Source organism: Bombus terrestris, chromosome 9 (assembly GCF_910591885.1).
Source record: "Bombus terrestris chromosome 9, iyBomTerr1.2, whole genome shotgun sequence".
NCBI classification, from domain to species: domain Eukaryota; kingdom Metazoa; phylum Arthropoda; class Insecta; order Hymenoptera; family Apidae; genus Bombus; species Bombus terrestris.
In genome coordinates this window covers 7,260,433-7,275,846 of record NC_063277.1, presented here as the reverse complement: position 1 = coordinate 7,275,846, position 15,414 = coordinate 7,260,433, and the positions used below count along the sequence as shown (strand labels likewise).

The 15,414-nt window shown below is 34.1% G+C and overlaps 1 protein-coding gene across 1 annotated transcript; it reads right to left on the bottom strand.

The window, feature by feature from the left end:
* Window positions 1–12,539: 12,539 nt before the first annotated feature.
* LOC110119564 lies at window positions 12,540–15,028 on the bottom strand. Its single transcript, XM_020864555.2, has 2 exons — window positions 14,105–15,028; window positions 12,540–12,962 (listed from the first exon to the last, which is right to left on the bottom strand). Exons 1-2 carry the CDS (start codon window positions 15,017–15,019, stop codon window positions 12,816–12,818), a joined length of 1,062 nt encoding a protein of 353 aa, XP_020720214.2. The 5' UTR covers window positions 15,020–15,028; the 3' UTR covers window positions 12,540–12,815.
* Window positions 15,029–15,414: the final 386 nt, after the last annotated feature.

Genomic DNA, 15,414 nt, shown 5'->3' with positions numbered 1-15,414 from the left:
AGACAGCATATTTTAACGATCATTGCCAAATCGTAGCAGTTGTATCTAGCTAGAGAATGAGAATGTATTCACTGTTCTAAAACGTACTCCGATAACATGTATTATTTAGATAGAAACACATATTGATTGAAAATTCGTAGTTAATCGAAACGTTGTATCTATCAAATTATTTTGAACGAGCAAAAGGATGTTCAGTTCTCGGAATATAAGTTCTACGACGTATCTTTTTCCATATATTTAAACATTTAATAATAAATTATTTTTCCGCCCATAACAAAGAAAGGCAACTTGTGTGAACGGTAATATCGCTACATTATAGTTATTAATACACATTATTATTGCCATCGTTTTTTGCCACTTGTTTCTCTTAATTACTGGGTTTCATCATAGTAAGGTGGCTTAAAGTGACAGTGAAACGTTGTAAACATTCTTTCAATTTTTTCAATTAAAGAATTTCACAAAATCCTCTTATCATTATTATTATTCGTTAGTTCGGTATTATTATATTGTAAATTAATATTAAGATAGAATACAATGATTTCGTTAGATTTATAATTAAAAAAAACACCAAAGATTTGATATAGAATATCAAACACTTGTTTAATCACCGTAATATCGTTTCGGGTCACCGATGTTGTAACATTCAGTTTAGTTCTTTTTTCTTCAGTTTCCCATTCTGCTTTATTCTACTCATTTAGAATAAAAGAGTATAATCTAGTCCAAGAGTAGAGAGCGAAGGTGTCTTTTTTAAGATTAAGTAGATAATAAAAATCACGAAGAACAATCACGAGAAACTTGTAACCGCGTGACTGGTTTAGGTATATGTCATAATGATAACCATCTATGTATAATTCCGATATAACGAAATTTAATTAGCGTTCTGAATCGTAGAAAATCGTGAAATAATTACGTGGTTTGTAGCTGGAGACATTCGGGCGACGACCAACCGGCGAACGAAAAAAAGTAGGACACTGTTAAAAGATAAACGTATCTAGATGAACGCGGTGAATGTTAATTAAACAAAGCCTAGTCAGAACTAGTCGTGAGTAAGCATACAAATATATATACTATCTCTAGAAAGTGTATGAAAGGAACTTAAAAATGGAGGAGTTTATCAGCGACGAACGATTATTCGTAGACTGCGGATTTTTATGTATTTATTTTATTTTTTATTTCCCTTGGACTAACGCTGTTTTATTAGGAAATAATTATATTTTGTCTAAATATTATTTTATGAATAACGTGATAATAATTTAATAACGTAATGATACACGTAATATGTGAAAATATATATAAAATATCCGAAGTAGAATATTTATTAAATTCCATTTGTTTAATCGTGTTCGCAAACATCTGAATCTGCATAAATATTCGCAGTCGAATTATCTGTATAGGTAGTTATATCTTCTGATCGTCGTTAATTATGTGTCTGTAACACAATAGTCAACGAATCAGGCGATCGTATGTACATATGTATGCGTTAGATTGTTACAAAGAATTTGTCCGGCTATATCGCGTGATATATTTTTTAATGAATTATTTATACGCTGTTGAAAGCGATTAGAATTAAGTTGTCTTACATAAATAGTACATAGCGAAGAATATTTTATTTAACCAAAGCTCGATATGCAAGAGCATGTACCTACGTACTTAGAAGATTAATACGTGGTGCTATAACTGTAACAGCACTCATGATAGCACAACAGGTTGCGTGTTTAAGCGAATCAAAGAGGTTGTCACCTATCAAATTAAAGTAAGCACTTCGTGTTCACATTTTCCTTTTTGTTTATCTATACATGATGTAATAAAAGATCACGATTAAATATGTAAAAATTATCGATAAGACGTATGAAATTTTTGATTGGAAAATCGACAAAATGTTTGTAATAATCTTGTCTGCGATACATGCACATGTATCTATAAATATGTATAATAACGATCCGCGTCCATGTGAGCTGAGTATCATCGCACATTTAAGAAACTGCAAGTATAATTGATTGTATGTAACGTAGGCTAGTCACCAGATGTATTTTCTGTTCATATCTGTATATATCAAAATTTCATTTCTCGTAAATATACGAATCTTGAAAGCGAATCTCTGTTTGAAGATTATTCATTCGCATTTTATTCACGATAATTATTTCTTCCTTTCTTCCTCGAACTTCCTCCTCGATGTATCATTTCTGTTCTACCATTGAATCCAACGAAGATGAGTTCCAATGTTCCTTTAGCTTACGTTACGCGTTTTCGTTCGCATCTTAACTTAACTTTTCCTCCTACTGACGCACATGTTGCGTCAACGCAATTATCTACATAATCGTAACACCTATGAAAAACTATCAGGTTCTTGTTCGTTTGCATCGTTTCAACAGAAGATTTAACATATTTTGAAGATCAAAACAGATAAAACATGCAACGAACCTCAAGAAATACAGACATTCTTGACAAATACACCTATTGGTAACATCAAGGCTGAAGTAGCTGTCGAGTAATCCAATGAATTACATAGCAATAGATCACATTTTCATATTTTTCTGGATATCACTTTCAGCTATTTCAATGGTACGAATAACTTATACGATTTATAGTATCGACATCGTATAGGTCGATCTACATTAATGTGAATTACAATTATTACGTTGTCCGGAAAGTGTCTTTCTTCTGTGTTGAAGTGGTCACCACTTCTAGGAAAACTCCACATCTGGTCTTTTTAGTTTTCTCAAGCGCTGAAGCCATCGACAGCATATAGACAAAAGAATAGCAGGAAGGCAGACCATAAACAGTAGACAGGCGACGTTGGCTTCGGGGTTTTTCAGTTATAAGGTAACACTGCTAGCGTGCGGATCTGGACCATCTCAAATTGTATTCCTACTTATTATTACACTTCACTATTAAATCAAATATATATTTTGTACCTTACACTTTATCCACGCGTTTTTCTCTCTTTCTCATCTCATCAGAATAAAATGGATCGTACGTAATTCGACAAAATAATATAAAACAAAAAATGTTGCGCGTCTATTATTATATTTCCTTATAAAACGAAAGATACTTTTCGGACAACCTAATACATTTGAAGTATATTACGATAAGCATATACGCCACGCGATGAAAGATGGGAGGAGATTGCAAATTGGTTTCAAAAACAAACAAATTTCCATCGTTGTGTGAATACCATTGATATAAAATCCTCGACTGCTTGTTCATCTACCGATAGATTCTGTCTGCGAATTAAGAGTCACAATATCGAGGATGATTGATTTTCATTGATCCAAAGGAAATTGCGTAAGGATCAACAAAAAAGATATAGATATAGAGTGATCGAAGTCAGTATTGTCCAGGGATGATGCCCTTGGACGTTACTTGGCCCCGTGTGCCGGCATAATGCCTCACCGTAGAATCCATAGAGGGATTGCTGGCTCTGTAATCTGCGCGGTGCCTTTGTGCCGGCTGAATAAGGAGATCTGTCGCGCCCTCGCCGTTCAACAGGGGCCATTAAATCCGTGAAGCTGATTTTTCGAAATTCCCGCTTCCGCGATCGGCTCTTTAAATCGTACGTGAATTCCCCTGTTCTTTTGTACGCGTAATAAGGCTTACGCGTACTGCGTCGTGTTCCCAGAAGGTTCTCGTTAATTTTTCTCGCGCGGACTTTCTTTCTCATTACGTTTTAAGAATCCTGGAAGATTATGAAATTGAAATGATAAATGACGCGAATGCTAGAAAAAGTTGAGATTTCTTTTTGTGGAAGAAAAGAAGATACGTGGCCATTACGAGGCTTTTCACCTTCTTAAGGGGGTGTCCTGAATTAGAATGTTCTAAAACAGCGTCTTTTTGTGACTTTTTTTAGAAGGGTAAGAAAGAAATGAAGTTATTGAATTTTGAGGTATGGTTATATATATATTTAAAGAATACAAAAAAATTTTTGTTAAGTAAAAGGAAATATAAAAAAAGGCAGAAAATAGTGTGAAACTAAAAATTTTGGCGGCTCTAAAGAAAAAGTGTGTTTTATAAAGAGAAAAAATAAACTTTAAGGTGCTATAACAATTATTTAAATAAACTTTTTGACAAACTTCTTTAGTTGATCCAGAAGAAAATATATAATAATTTAATCTTCTTTTGGTTTTTTGTTTCAGTCAAGAATTACGAGGTAGATCTTTCACACCGATTGAAAACTGTAGCTCATGAAATAGGCTTGGAAATCTGTTATAACTATTTAGGTAGGAACGTTAGAAATGAAGATCATTTTTCTAGGAACAAAGCGTATTGACGCTTATGAATTAGAAGAATTAGGAATTAGAATTAAAAGATAATGTTTGGAAGGATACTTTACTGCTTATAAACATCTTCAACTTCTTTTGATGCCTACGTCAAGATAAGCCTGTTGACTACGACATCACGTTATAGAAGGTAGCTATCGGTGTGCGGAAAATGTATTAGATCGTGTTTACGTTTCGTCGAATCCTAAAGGAAACATTTTTCCTATACATACGAAGAAAGTATATGGATAAGTTATGTATAAAAGTCAGTACACTAAAATTATTGAATCATTGAAAGTTCATGATTTTCATACGATATACGAAACGTACGAAATGTACAAAGATAAAAATATTCTTCGAACCGTGTGAATTTCTGGTAATTATTCTTTCTTATCTTCGATAACAACATCTAAATTAATTTGGACGTTCGATCTAAACGAAAGCACTATGTACTTTATCTACATAAAGCACCCTCTCCTTGGTTTCTCTTTTGGGCGACAAGAATTCGATTTTCTGTGCATTTCTAGCACATTAACGTAGTCAAAGGATCACACCGGTATTCGTGAAGGTCTGTGCCAGTGGAAATCGAAGTATCCACTTACCTATCCTCGGCCTCTGTTCTTGTTTTTCCTCTTTCTATCGTAGATCGATCGATGAAACGGAGAAGAAGCTACGATTCGAGAAAGGTTAGATACACCTCTTCCAAGTATCCGAGTGCGCCACTGCAGCAGCAAGCAATTTCGTAATTTTTCTTTCGTGACTTTGTCATCTTCGCTTTGCTATTCGTCGGGTCGAAATACAATTTCCCCGGCGCGATGGATAAGAAAGCGTTGGCAAAAGAGAGACGAAGACGAGTGCTCTCTTGAGTGTAGCAGCATAGTCCTTTTATCGACGTGTCTTCGAAGAATTTTCAGAATCGCTTTCTCCCGTGGGAAGCTCTCCCTTGCCATGTCACACATATCTATCTCCACACGTGTGATCGTGTGCGCTTATGCGAGCTTCTTCCTATGGTGTTCATGTCGATTCGACAAATTTTTCCGAAAAACCACTTTCTCTCTGTGTAGAATGTAGAAGATTTTTTAGAAATTATCTCTCATATATTTTTTATATATAATAAAATATTGAATAATTGATTTATATAATATAGTATTTTAGTTGAGTTGTTATTTTTTACATATTTTTATGTAAACCGGTTCGCATGGTATTTATACTGATTTCACAAAATTCCTGAGAAACCATCTTTCTTTCGTGTTGAGTGAAATTTTGTCAACAAAATTTTATCAAACCTTGAACCATGAAGATCTCACAAGTCAGTTAGTACTGTTATTTTTAATATACTTTTATGTAAACCTGTTTGCATGGTATTTATACTGATTTGACAAAATTCCTGAGAAACTATTTTTCTTTCGTGTTGAGTGAAATTTTGTCAACAAAATTTTATCAAACCTTGAATCATAAGGATCTTATAAGTCAGTTAGTACTGTTATTTTTAATATACTTTTATGTAAACCTGTTCGCATGGTATTTATACTGATTTGACAAAATTCCTGAGAAACTATTTTTCTTTCGTGTTGAGTGAAATTTTGTCAACAAAATTTTATCAAACCTTGAATCATAAGGATCTCATAAGTCAGTTAGTAAAGGCGGAAGAATTGATGTCTAATTGGAAAGAGGCAACAATTGCACTCACGCTGCTTTTTGGTAATTTCCAACTCTTAATAAAAGGACAGGCGAAACTTATGAAGTCATAAAACGAATCTATAAATGAAACATTTATAAAACGAAAACTCATGAAATGAAATTTATGAGATGAGATGAAGCTTGAAGTGAAATTTATGAACTATATAATAATTTTGTTTTTCACGTTAATACAATAAAAAGCAAGTACCATGGACTATTATTAAAAGCGTGAGAGATAAATTAAGAAAAGGAGAAATGAACAAGGCGTTACTATAGAAGCGATGGAGGTCGAGTACTATTTGAAAAATTGTATTTGAAAAACGGTCGTGCAAACAGAAAACGGTGCTTTTATCATTAGGTAAACAATGGCAGCTATAGAGCACGATCCGCGATGCCACAATATCGCCTCGATATCCCGTAAACGACAAACATCTGTGGGATAATAACTGTAAAAGCTTTGGGAAAGCACATCTCAGAAATCTCTGCCGCTTCTCGGCACATTGGATTTCTCGGAAGAGAAATTTTCGCCTCGAGCATTCCGAATATCTCCTTGATTCACGTACTCGTCCTACAAATCTGTTATATACGTGCTGTACAATGCTATAGAAAGGATGACGCGCAGAGAAATATTTTGCAATCGTTTTAAAAGCTTATTTCTTTCAACGTTTTTGTTAAATTTTTCTATTTAAAGAAATAATAATTTTGTATAAATAACAAGTTTTTATTTTTTCCCTTCTTTCGAAGCAATTGAAATCTACGTATTTCATAGTGTGACATTTTGCAATCTAGCTGAATAAAATTAAATTTTGACACACAGTATGGCCACATGATTAAATAAAATTTATTATAAATCAATCATAAGATGTTTCGTAGTTTAAGAATTGATACGTGCAGTGATCGAATGAGAAAAAGCGAATGAGAAAACTATGTAAATTAATCTCATTTTGCATGAACAAAATATAAATATTATCGCAAAAAACCTGTATTATCTGCTTCAACATTTTTTAATCATCAGCATAGGGAGAATAAATATCACCGTTTTAAAATTAAAAGTTACAATTCAATCAAACTTTACTTTTACAACGAAACTGCACGCTACTGTACATTGTTCAATAGGTATTTTATTATTTAGATAATGTCGATCTTCTAAATCAACTTCCATTTTCCAATCTCTGCTTTAGGTTTTTCGCGATATTAAAACAAACATTGACAAAATCGTTTATATAATTATATTAGCATAGAACAAAATGAAAGATACAACAAACGCAAATTGTTTTCTTGAGAAGTCTGGAAAAAATGAAGTTTTCTCTTAAAATTTTGTTTTCCCCTGTGAAAAACAATATAAACTCAATTAATTATTAATTTGTTAATAGTTAATTTAATTACGTTTTCATCCGATATTTAGTGGATACTTCTTTATTTTTGATTACTTTTATTAATCTGTTAGACACACTGTCCTCTAATTGATCTAAAGTTTTGTTTCGAATATTCTCCTTCGTGCATTTTATTTTATTTTTTAACTTCAACGATATCTTCCATACGTGGCTTCTCCTGATCGTAAACATTTCTTGCTAGAATTCCCCATGGATTTTCGATCGGTTGCAGATCAGAACTGAATACCGTGGTAATCTTGAAACCATTTTTTTATAGTGGCGGTCGTATGAATAGGAACATCGTCAGGTTGGAAAATTGTCTTTTGTCTTCCATTTCATTTATGAAAGCCATTAATTCGCCATGTAACATCCCCCACGTTTTATTATGTTCAATTCACGCTTTATAAAAACAATTTCACTTAACATATCCAGCAATGACCTGTAGTTTCTTGAAGATATCGAAGAAACAATGCAGAAAATGTGTTTGAGTTTATAATGGAAGAGTGTTTGTAAACAAAGCTGTAAGTGCAAAAATAGAAAACTTTTAATTTTGTATTGGAAAATGTTTCAGATACCAATGAAAATACCATGGTATAGAATTTAAGCGCAATCCCCCTGCTATGGAGAAAATTATAGAAAAATACTTTAATTGTTTCTTGGCCTTTGTTTATATCATCTGACTAAATGAATGAAACATTGAATTTTCTTTGCAAATGATTTTGTTTGCAACAGATGCGCTTCTCTTTTTCATGAATTTGGACTACATTAACGCATAAGCTTTCTCTTCTTCCCGAAAAACTTGTTTCTTGGCATTTTCAGCGCTCTTCGATTACTCACAGCACTTTAAACAGTAGAATTTTCCTAAAAATTCTAAGAAATTCTTCAAAAATTCTCGAGAGAGACACACGTGTGAACATTCCTTAAAATGGCTTAAAATTTACCATCAAACGAAAAAGGCAACTTGACTATAGAAAAGTTTAAAATGAAATCAACTGGCGAGAACGAGATTTGTCATTCGCGTGAAATCGCTTTCACGGAGGGCACGCCGGCTTTGGTTTTATTTTATCTCGGGGTATTAGAGCACGATTGCCTCCGAAGCCGAAAATTGCTTTGACCCGACCCCAACCGTGTCTCCGTTCGTCACCAGACTTCATCCATCCTTCGACCATTCTCGAAACATCCCCATGGATCAATTGATTCTCTCCGTAATATTTCTTCGGGACTCGAACTTGCTCTTCTATGGGATATTAACAAAAATCAGGGACCTTTGTATAAGAATCCGTTTGATTTTCAGCGGTTGTTACGCGAAAGTAAATATGAACAGTGTGTCAGCGCCGTTGCTTGGCCTTCCTTTGATAGGCAAATATTATCAATTTTTATCTATCTTTGCAAACTTACAACATTCGTTACATTGGTTTGATTTATGGTGAAATAAGGTGTTCTGAGTTATTTCGAAGAATGCATTGTGTTGTATTGTAAAATATCAAACGTATCTAGAAGATGATATCGCTGAATCTGAATTTAATATCTACAGTAACTTACAGAAGCATAATACTTGAACACTTTTATGAACATACACATTACTGTCTCTGTTATACGAAACATTGAAAAATTCCATTGCACTTTTTCACGACACGTAGTTATCATATTGATAAAGTTTGAGATCAATGCTGGAACGTACAATACGTATCTACGTGGGAAATAAAAAGTAAGAAAATGTTTATTGCAACTACATATATATGTTGCGATGATCAGAAATGTATTTAAACGATCAATTAAATATTTCTTACGTTAATAAACCTCGGTTCTAATTTTAAGACTAAGGATCTAAAACAATTATTCATACGTATGTATAAAATAAATGTTTTGTAATTTATACGTATGTATTAGGTCGTGCGAAGAGTTTCTTTCGTTTTATAAGGAAATAATGGATGCACAAGATTTTCCGTGTTATATTATTTTATCGAATTACGTATGATCAATTTTGTTCTATCAAACTAAAGATCACAACGTTCGAAAGATAAGGTTTCATGTTTGTATAAAGATGCGTTGTAAAAGACGTGTCTGCAAGAGCAAGACACTTTCCGGATAAAACTAATATATATATATGTACATATTCATATTGGTTGTAATTTTTATCGATATAATGTAATTAAATTTCAGAGAGTGTTGCACAATACACGTAAAATAATAGTCACAAAAATTGTCTACTTTTAAAGATGCATATATTCTTCTGAATTGATCTATCATAATGAATTTGATAATTCTGATAATAATTCAAAACAATAGATAATACATAATACATAAACCGAGTAAAATTCTCATATTCATTGGCAGGGTACGCATACATACAGACCTACGTTAAATAGCAAGCGTTCCCAATGAACTTGTGGCTGGGTACACGGATGACGAGGACGTCGAAGATCTCCAGTGTGTCCCACATAGCGGATCTGAGATTACCGTGATATTTATTTCTCCCTTTGTATAGACTCTCTCGCTGCGACAGAACGAACCGGTGTGGGCATATATACCTATATCAAAGAACTCTCGGGAATTAGATATCGTAGACTCGGTGTAAGATGCTTTTCCACGGCTGATCCTCCTTTACGTGAATGCGGATTTCTCCGATGCTTGAATCCAACCGCCGTTCTACCCTAACCACCCCACCTTCTTCCAGTTCTTTTCTTCCCTTCTCTGTCTCTTTCGACCCGTCACCAAGCGTACTCCGGTAATTATGCTCCTTTCGATCGTGACTTTGATTAAACCACCACATAGGCTAAATGGTCTGGTTGCCGTTGCTTTTGCAGTTTCGTGGATAGCGAATTAATTTGTGAGAAATTTAAGGAGACGCCGGATATTACAGGTTTTGCTTTACACATAAAAAATGTAACGACGCCTACAGATATTGATTTTTCATGTAATAAGAGCATCGTTGGAAACCTAACGTTTGCGTTCTTAGTGCACAGTCATTAATCTTTTGCACTTTTTAATAATAAATGGTAAATAAAAAATATAGACTAAGATTGTCTATTAAACTAAAAAATACGAAGTAATTAATATTAGTGTCCAGATACTTATAGTTAGGTATTAATCCTAAGTGTAAGTATTAATCTTTGAACACATGTATTTCTTTTCGCGAGAACTTGCTTTAATTTTACCTTTTGAATTATCTAACTTTTAACTTAACATTTAATTATCTAGCGCTGGAAATATGTCTAAGAATTCATGAATTAGAACCTCCTTGCACGATAATTTATCAATTAAGCAGAACCTTCAACTTGCAACCAGATAATATCCATCAGGCACCTGCTATATGAATGTCGAAAATATAAAACCCAAAGACTCGTACGAGTACAAATTGAATGCAAATTCCGCCTTCATATCAAAGGATTACATCACCGACATTCTAAAATACCCATTTTTACCACGAAATCTAATTTAAGGATAACGAGGCGAGATGGTCGCTAATGATTCATGTGCCAATGCGACATAATGCTGAAATAAAAAAAAATGTGTCTGTCAATGATATTAATAAATTGGCAAGTTATAAATTCTAACAATTGAAGATTATAACTCTTGATTCTACAATCGTACAATTTCACGTTAAACAAGATAATTTGAAACTTAAAAAATTCCATTCGATTTATCGCCGAAAACATTGCTATCATTCAAACGTTGTTACAAACACATGCAACTTGTAACCTGTAAAATGTCGTTAATGATATTAATTTAGTCATGCAAGAGGGTTCGGTGGGTCATAATCAAATATCTGTAACTTTTCTTCATTCTACGCAGCCGTACTCGCAATGATCTCCCTTCGGCATCAAGGGGATCGCGAAACAATTTAAATACGTCAAGACCGTTTTGTATCACGAGAACCAAGAAGGACAGAGACCGGAAGTGAAAAAGATGAAGAGACTGTGGACGCGTTCCGGTGAAAGGAACGGAAAGTAATTTCCAGGAAATGACCAGCGTTCAGTATCCAAAGCGAGATTTCTTTTGATCGGTAGCGTCGTTCAGTAGCGACGTCAGTTTTTCCAACAGACTTTTCCGGACCCTTCGTTTAATAGAGAATTGGTTGCCCCGTTGTCTATTGATGTTGGGCTACTGATACACAGAAAGATTGAGAAGAGAAAGACGTCGTAGTCTTGTACCTTGTCGATACGACAGAGAACGTGGAAAAGGCCAGTCCTGTCCCGTCTGTTGGTCGTTTATGCATTTCCGCTCGGCTGGCTATCGAGTGCTCTCTCGTTTCGTCGCCTTACCCTCAAAGGAAACCACATTACAAAGACGGTCAGCCTCGTCTAATGATGTGGTCGAACTTCTGTTGGACCAGTCTAGAATCGACGTGTCTCTACATTTTCATTGTTGCCGCGTCTCCGAGCACTTTGACTTTTCACACTTCTCTCACTTAGCGTCCTTTCACGGAACTCTGCTCTTTTATTGTTCTGTTTGCTTATTTGCGTGCTGCAAGGGATATTCGAAGGATCGTAAAGCGTCTATGCGTAAAAGTAATATCTAGCTTTGTTGGCCAGATGGGTTTATGGTTATTCGATTCATGAGGTTGAATATCAATTGATCGATAGTAATGATTAGATTAGTTGTTATGTATTGTCATGCACGTGTATATGTCTTATGCTTCTTTTCAGCGTGGATTATGTCGTTACAGCTAACGTAAAGGTCATGTAAGTCGGTAGCAAGAAAAGATAAGGGAGGAACTAAAATGAATTCTGTCTAACAGACGATCACGTTTAAATCTTCTAACATCCCATCTAACGTTAGGCTAAACGTAATCATCAAATCAGACACAATTAATTTCCTTATGTGCGAGGTGCATTGAATGATGTCAGAATTTGGCTAGTTTAGAGAGCGTATGAAGTGTCTAATTGAAAGATCCAGTATAATGTCCTGTACTATTGAGATTGCCATCTGAGTAGATATGTCCGTATTTCGTACCAGTCCCCAGTTCGTTGTCTGTCTATGAGGCTTTGAACTGAGGCTATTTCTTCGATGTCACCTTTTGAGGCAAAGCATCAAATTAGACAAGCATAAGTCCAAATGGGCTTAATTATATATAATAATTAATATATATAATAAAGAACAACGAGATATATTTATGAAAGGTGATAATCGATGATTAGCGGATTTTTATGCAGATTCACATTTCTATGAATATAATTAAAGTTAGATAGAAAACTTTTTTATTTACCAAATATTACAGATACTACTATACTCTGAATATTTCATACTACTTTGTAAACTGTTTACATTCTGCGTATTTTTTTACTTTCGAACTTCTCATAAATGCATAAAAATCTGCGGTTTAGAGTAAAAATCTTTATGATAAGAAGCTTTTACTAATGTTCTATACTAATCTAGAATACTAACTCTGGTTAGTAACAAGTTCTGCGACTCAACGAAACTAGTTGAAATAATTAGAGGTCGGTAATTTCGTATCTTCAAATTGTGCTTTAAGGCGTGATACTTGTTCCGATTTCTTAGAAAATTATAAATGATCGATTTCAGAATCAGAGAAGGAGAACAAGGGTGGCGTGGAACTACTTATGACCCAATCATCGTCGTTCTGCTGCGGAGAAGATTCGAATTTGCTGGTAGAGCTTCGTTTTGAAATGCATCCTGTTACCCTCTGTGCCTGTTGTTTTATCAGGTATTAATTATACAGGGTGTCCATGTCCTTCTTTCGGTCATACGTTGTCAATATATTCTATAGGTCGAGCTAACAAAAAAATGCCATATAAAAATATTTCATTGAAAGCATTGTTAAAGAGCTGTAACAAAAAAAAAAAGATGATAAATAAAATGGGCGGTAACGAACGTACGTTACTACAGTGCAACGCATGGACAGGCCAGGAATGTTCAACGGGTAATAAACGAAAACTTCAAATAGTAATAAATTCAGTTTTTTATCGCTGCCAATCTTATATTGACAGGAACGATGAACATTTTAAAATGGAATTGTAGTTGGAGTTACAGAAATATACGATAGCTTCTGAATACTACCAAATGTAAATATTCCTAATCTGTTTTTTGTTATAACACTTTAACAATGCTTCCAATGGCATATTTTTATATGACATTTTTTTTTTCTTATCTTTATCTATGGAATATACTGACAATGTATAGCCGGAGGAAATTGGGACACTCTATATTCTTTCTCGAAACTATATCGAAAATCTATATTGGATAATAAATTTTTTCATAGGATTACATGACTGGAAATTTTAATTATTTTTAGAATTCACCTTTTCGATCGATTTATAAGTACGTATAGTATTGTTCATAATTAATATAATGATATAATGAATATTAGTTCCATTAGTTTCATAATGAATATTTGTTCTATTTCCAAATTCTATTTTATATACGATCGAGCATTCCAATTAAAAAAAATGATGAATTTTGATACGGATTTAATATTCATAAAATTTTACAAAATTTAATTCTCTTATTTCAAGGATGTATATTTCGCTCGAAATAAATATAATACACAATATAAATTCTATAAATAATATTCTTACAAATATCGAAACATTTCTTAACATATATAAAATACTGCGGTTCTATAATTTGTATAATTTTTACATCAAATTTCACAGTACTATACGTATACAAATCATGTCTGTTCCAAATTAATCCAACTTATCCAACTCAAAGCTTTCTCATAGCTTTTGAACTATCACTTAAAGAATTGTATAGACTATTATATAATCCTACGCTTAATCTCATTCTTCAATTTAAATATCCGCATCCAATATTAAAAATCTCTAGACATACTTGTTGCCTATTCTTCCGTCGTTTACTCGTCTGCCTGTGTCTCGTAGAATTTTTCATCTTCCTCAATTTCGTCTTCGCCTTTCTCTCGCTTAGAATCAGATTCTCCGTGAACTCTTTTATCACAACATCGATCCTTCGATTAAGCGATTCATCCGAATAACTGCTGTCCGTGTCAAAATCGTAAGTAGGCAGCAAATCCATTTTTCTCACATAACCTCTCCACTCCTCTCTAACCTTCTTCTCGCTTTCCTCGTTAGGTCGTTCGTTCGACGTAATTCGAAACTGATCACGTGAACAATCAGTTAAGGTTTCAAAATCTAGAGATTCGGTGATCAATTTAGACGAATTTGAAAAGTTTGGCGTTGAGTTCCGTTGGTAACAGCACACAGTGTAGGAATCCACTGGGATGCGATCGAAAAATTCCCTAGTGTCTTGTAACATGTTGTCGTCTTTGAACGAAACGTCGTTTGAAAAACAATTGTCGTGGGACGATTGCAACTTTGATAAAGAAACGTCCCTAGCGGAGCAATACTCGATCGACGAGCTAGGACTGCATTCTTGCTCTCTTAACGAACTGCGATTGCAATTCAAGCTCGAATTTGCGAAACGGAATTTGTGAATGAAAGACGTACAGTTTCGGGAGGTTTGTACCGACTGTCCTGTCAATTCTTGCTTCGTTTTTTGGTGCTTCGTTGCCGACGCTGTCACCAGCATAGATTTCGGTTCGTTGGGGTAAATATTATGTAACGTGTATCGATAGTAATCATAGTGATTCATAGTAACTTCTGCAGAAGGTTGATCTATTTCTAAAATATCATTTGAATCCTCTGCATCGTGAAAAAGATCGTCATCGTGAAGCGAAAAATAATCATCATAGTCTTCTTCCAATCGTTTCTTCACGTTTCCAAGGATCATCACTTCGGAAGTTTTATCTTCGACCAAATAATTGTTCGATTTCCATGACACGTTTGAAGTTTCTGGTGAATTTACATTGGATTCAACGGGAACAGAATTTTCAAGCGTAATTCCTTCTTCATCTTCTACACGGTTTGTACTATCTATAAAATACGTGTCGTTGCAAGCTATCGATTTAGATATATCGACGTCGTTCTCTATCCTGTTGTTCAACATTCTTTGAAGATCATACTTTTTGTTTTCGCTTAAGGCTTCTTTTCTTCTATTATACTTTCGCAGTATTTTCGTCAGATTATCGCTGGCGAAATTTGTCACGCAGCTATTATCGAAGAAAGTTTCTGGTAACAAATTAATATTTTTAATCGTTCCGCGTCTTTTAAGTTTGACAAACTTAT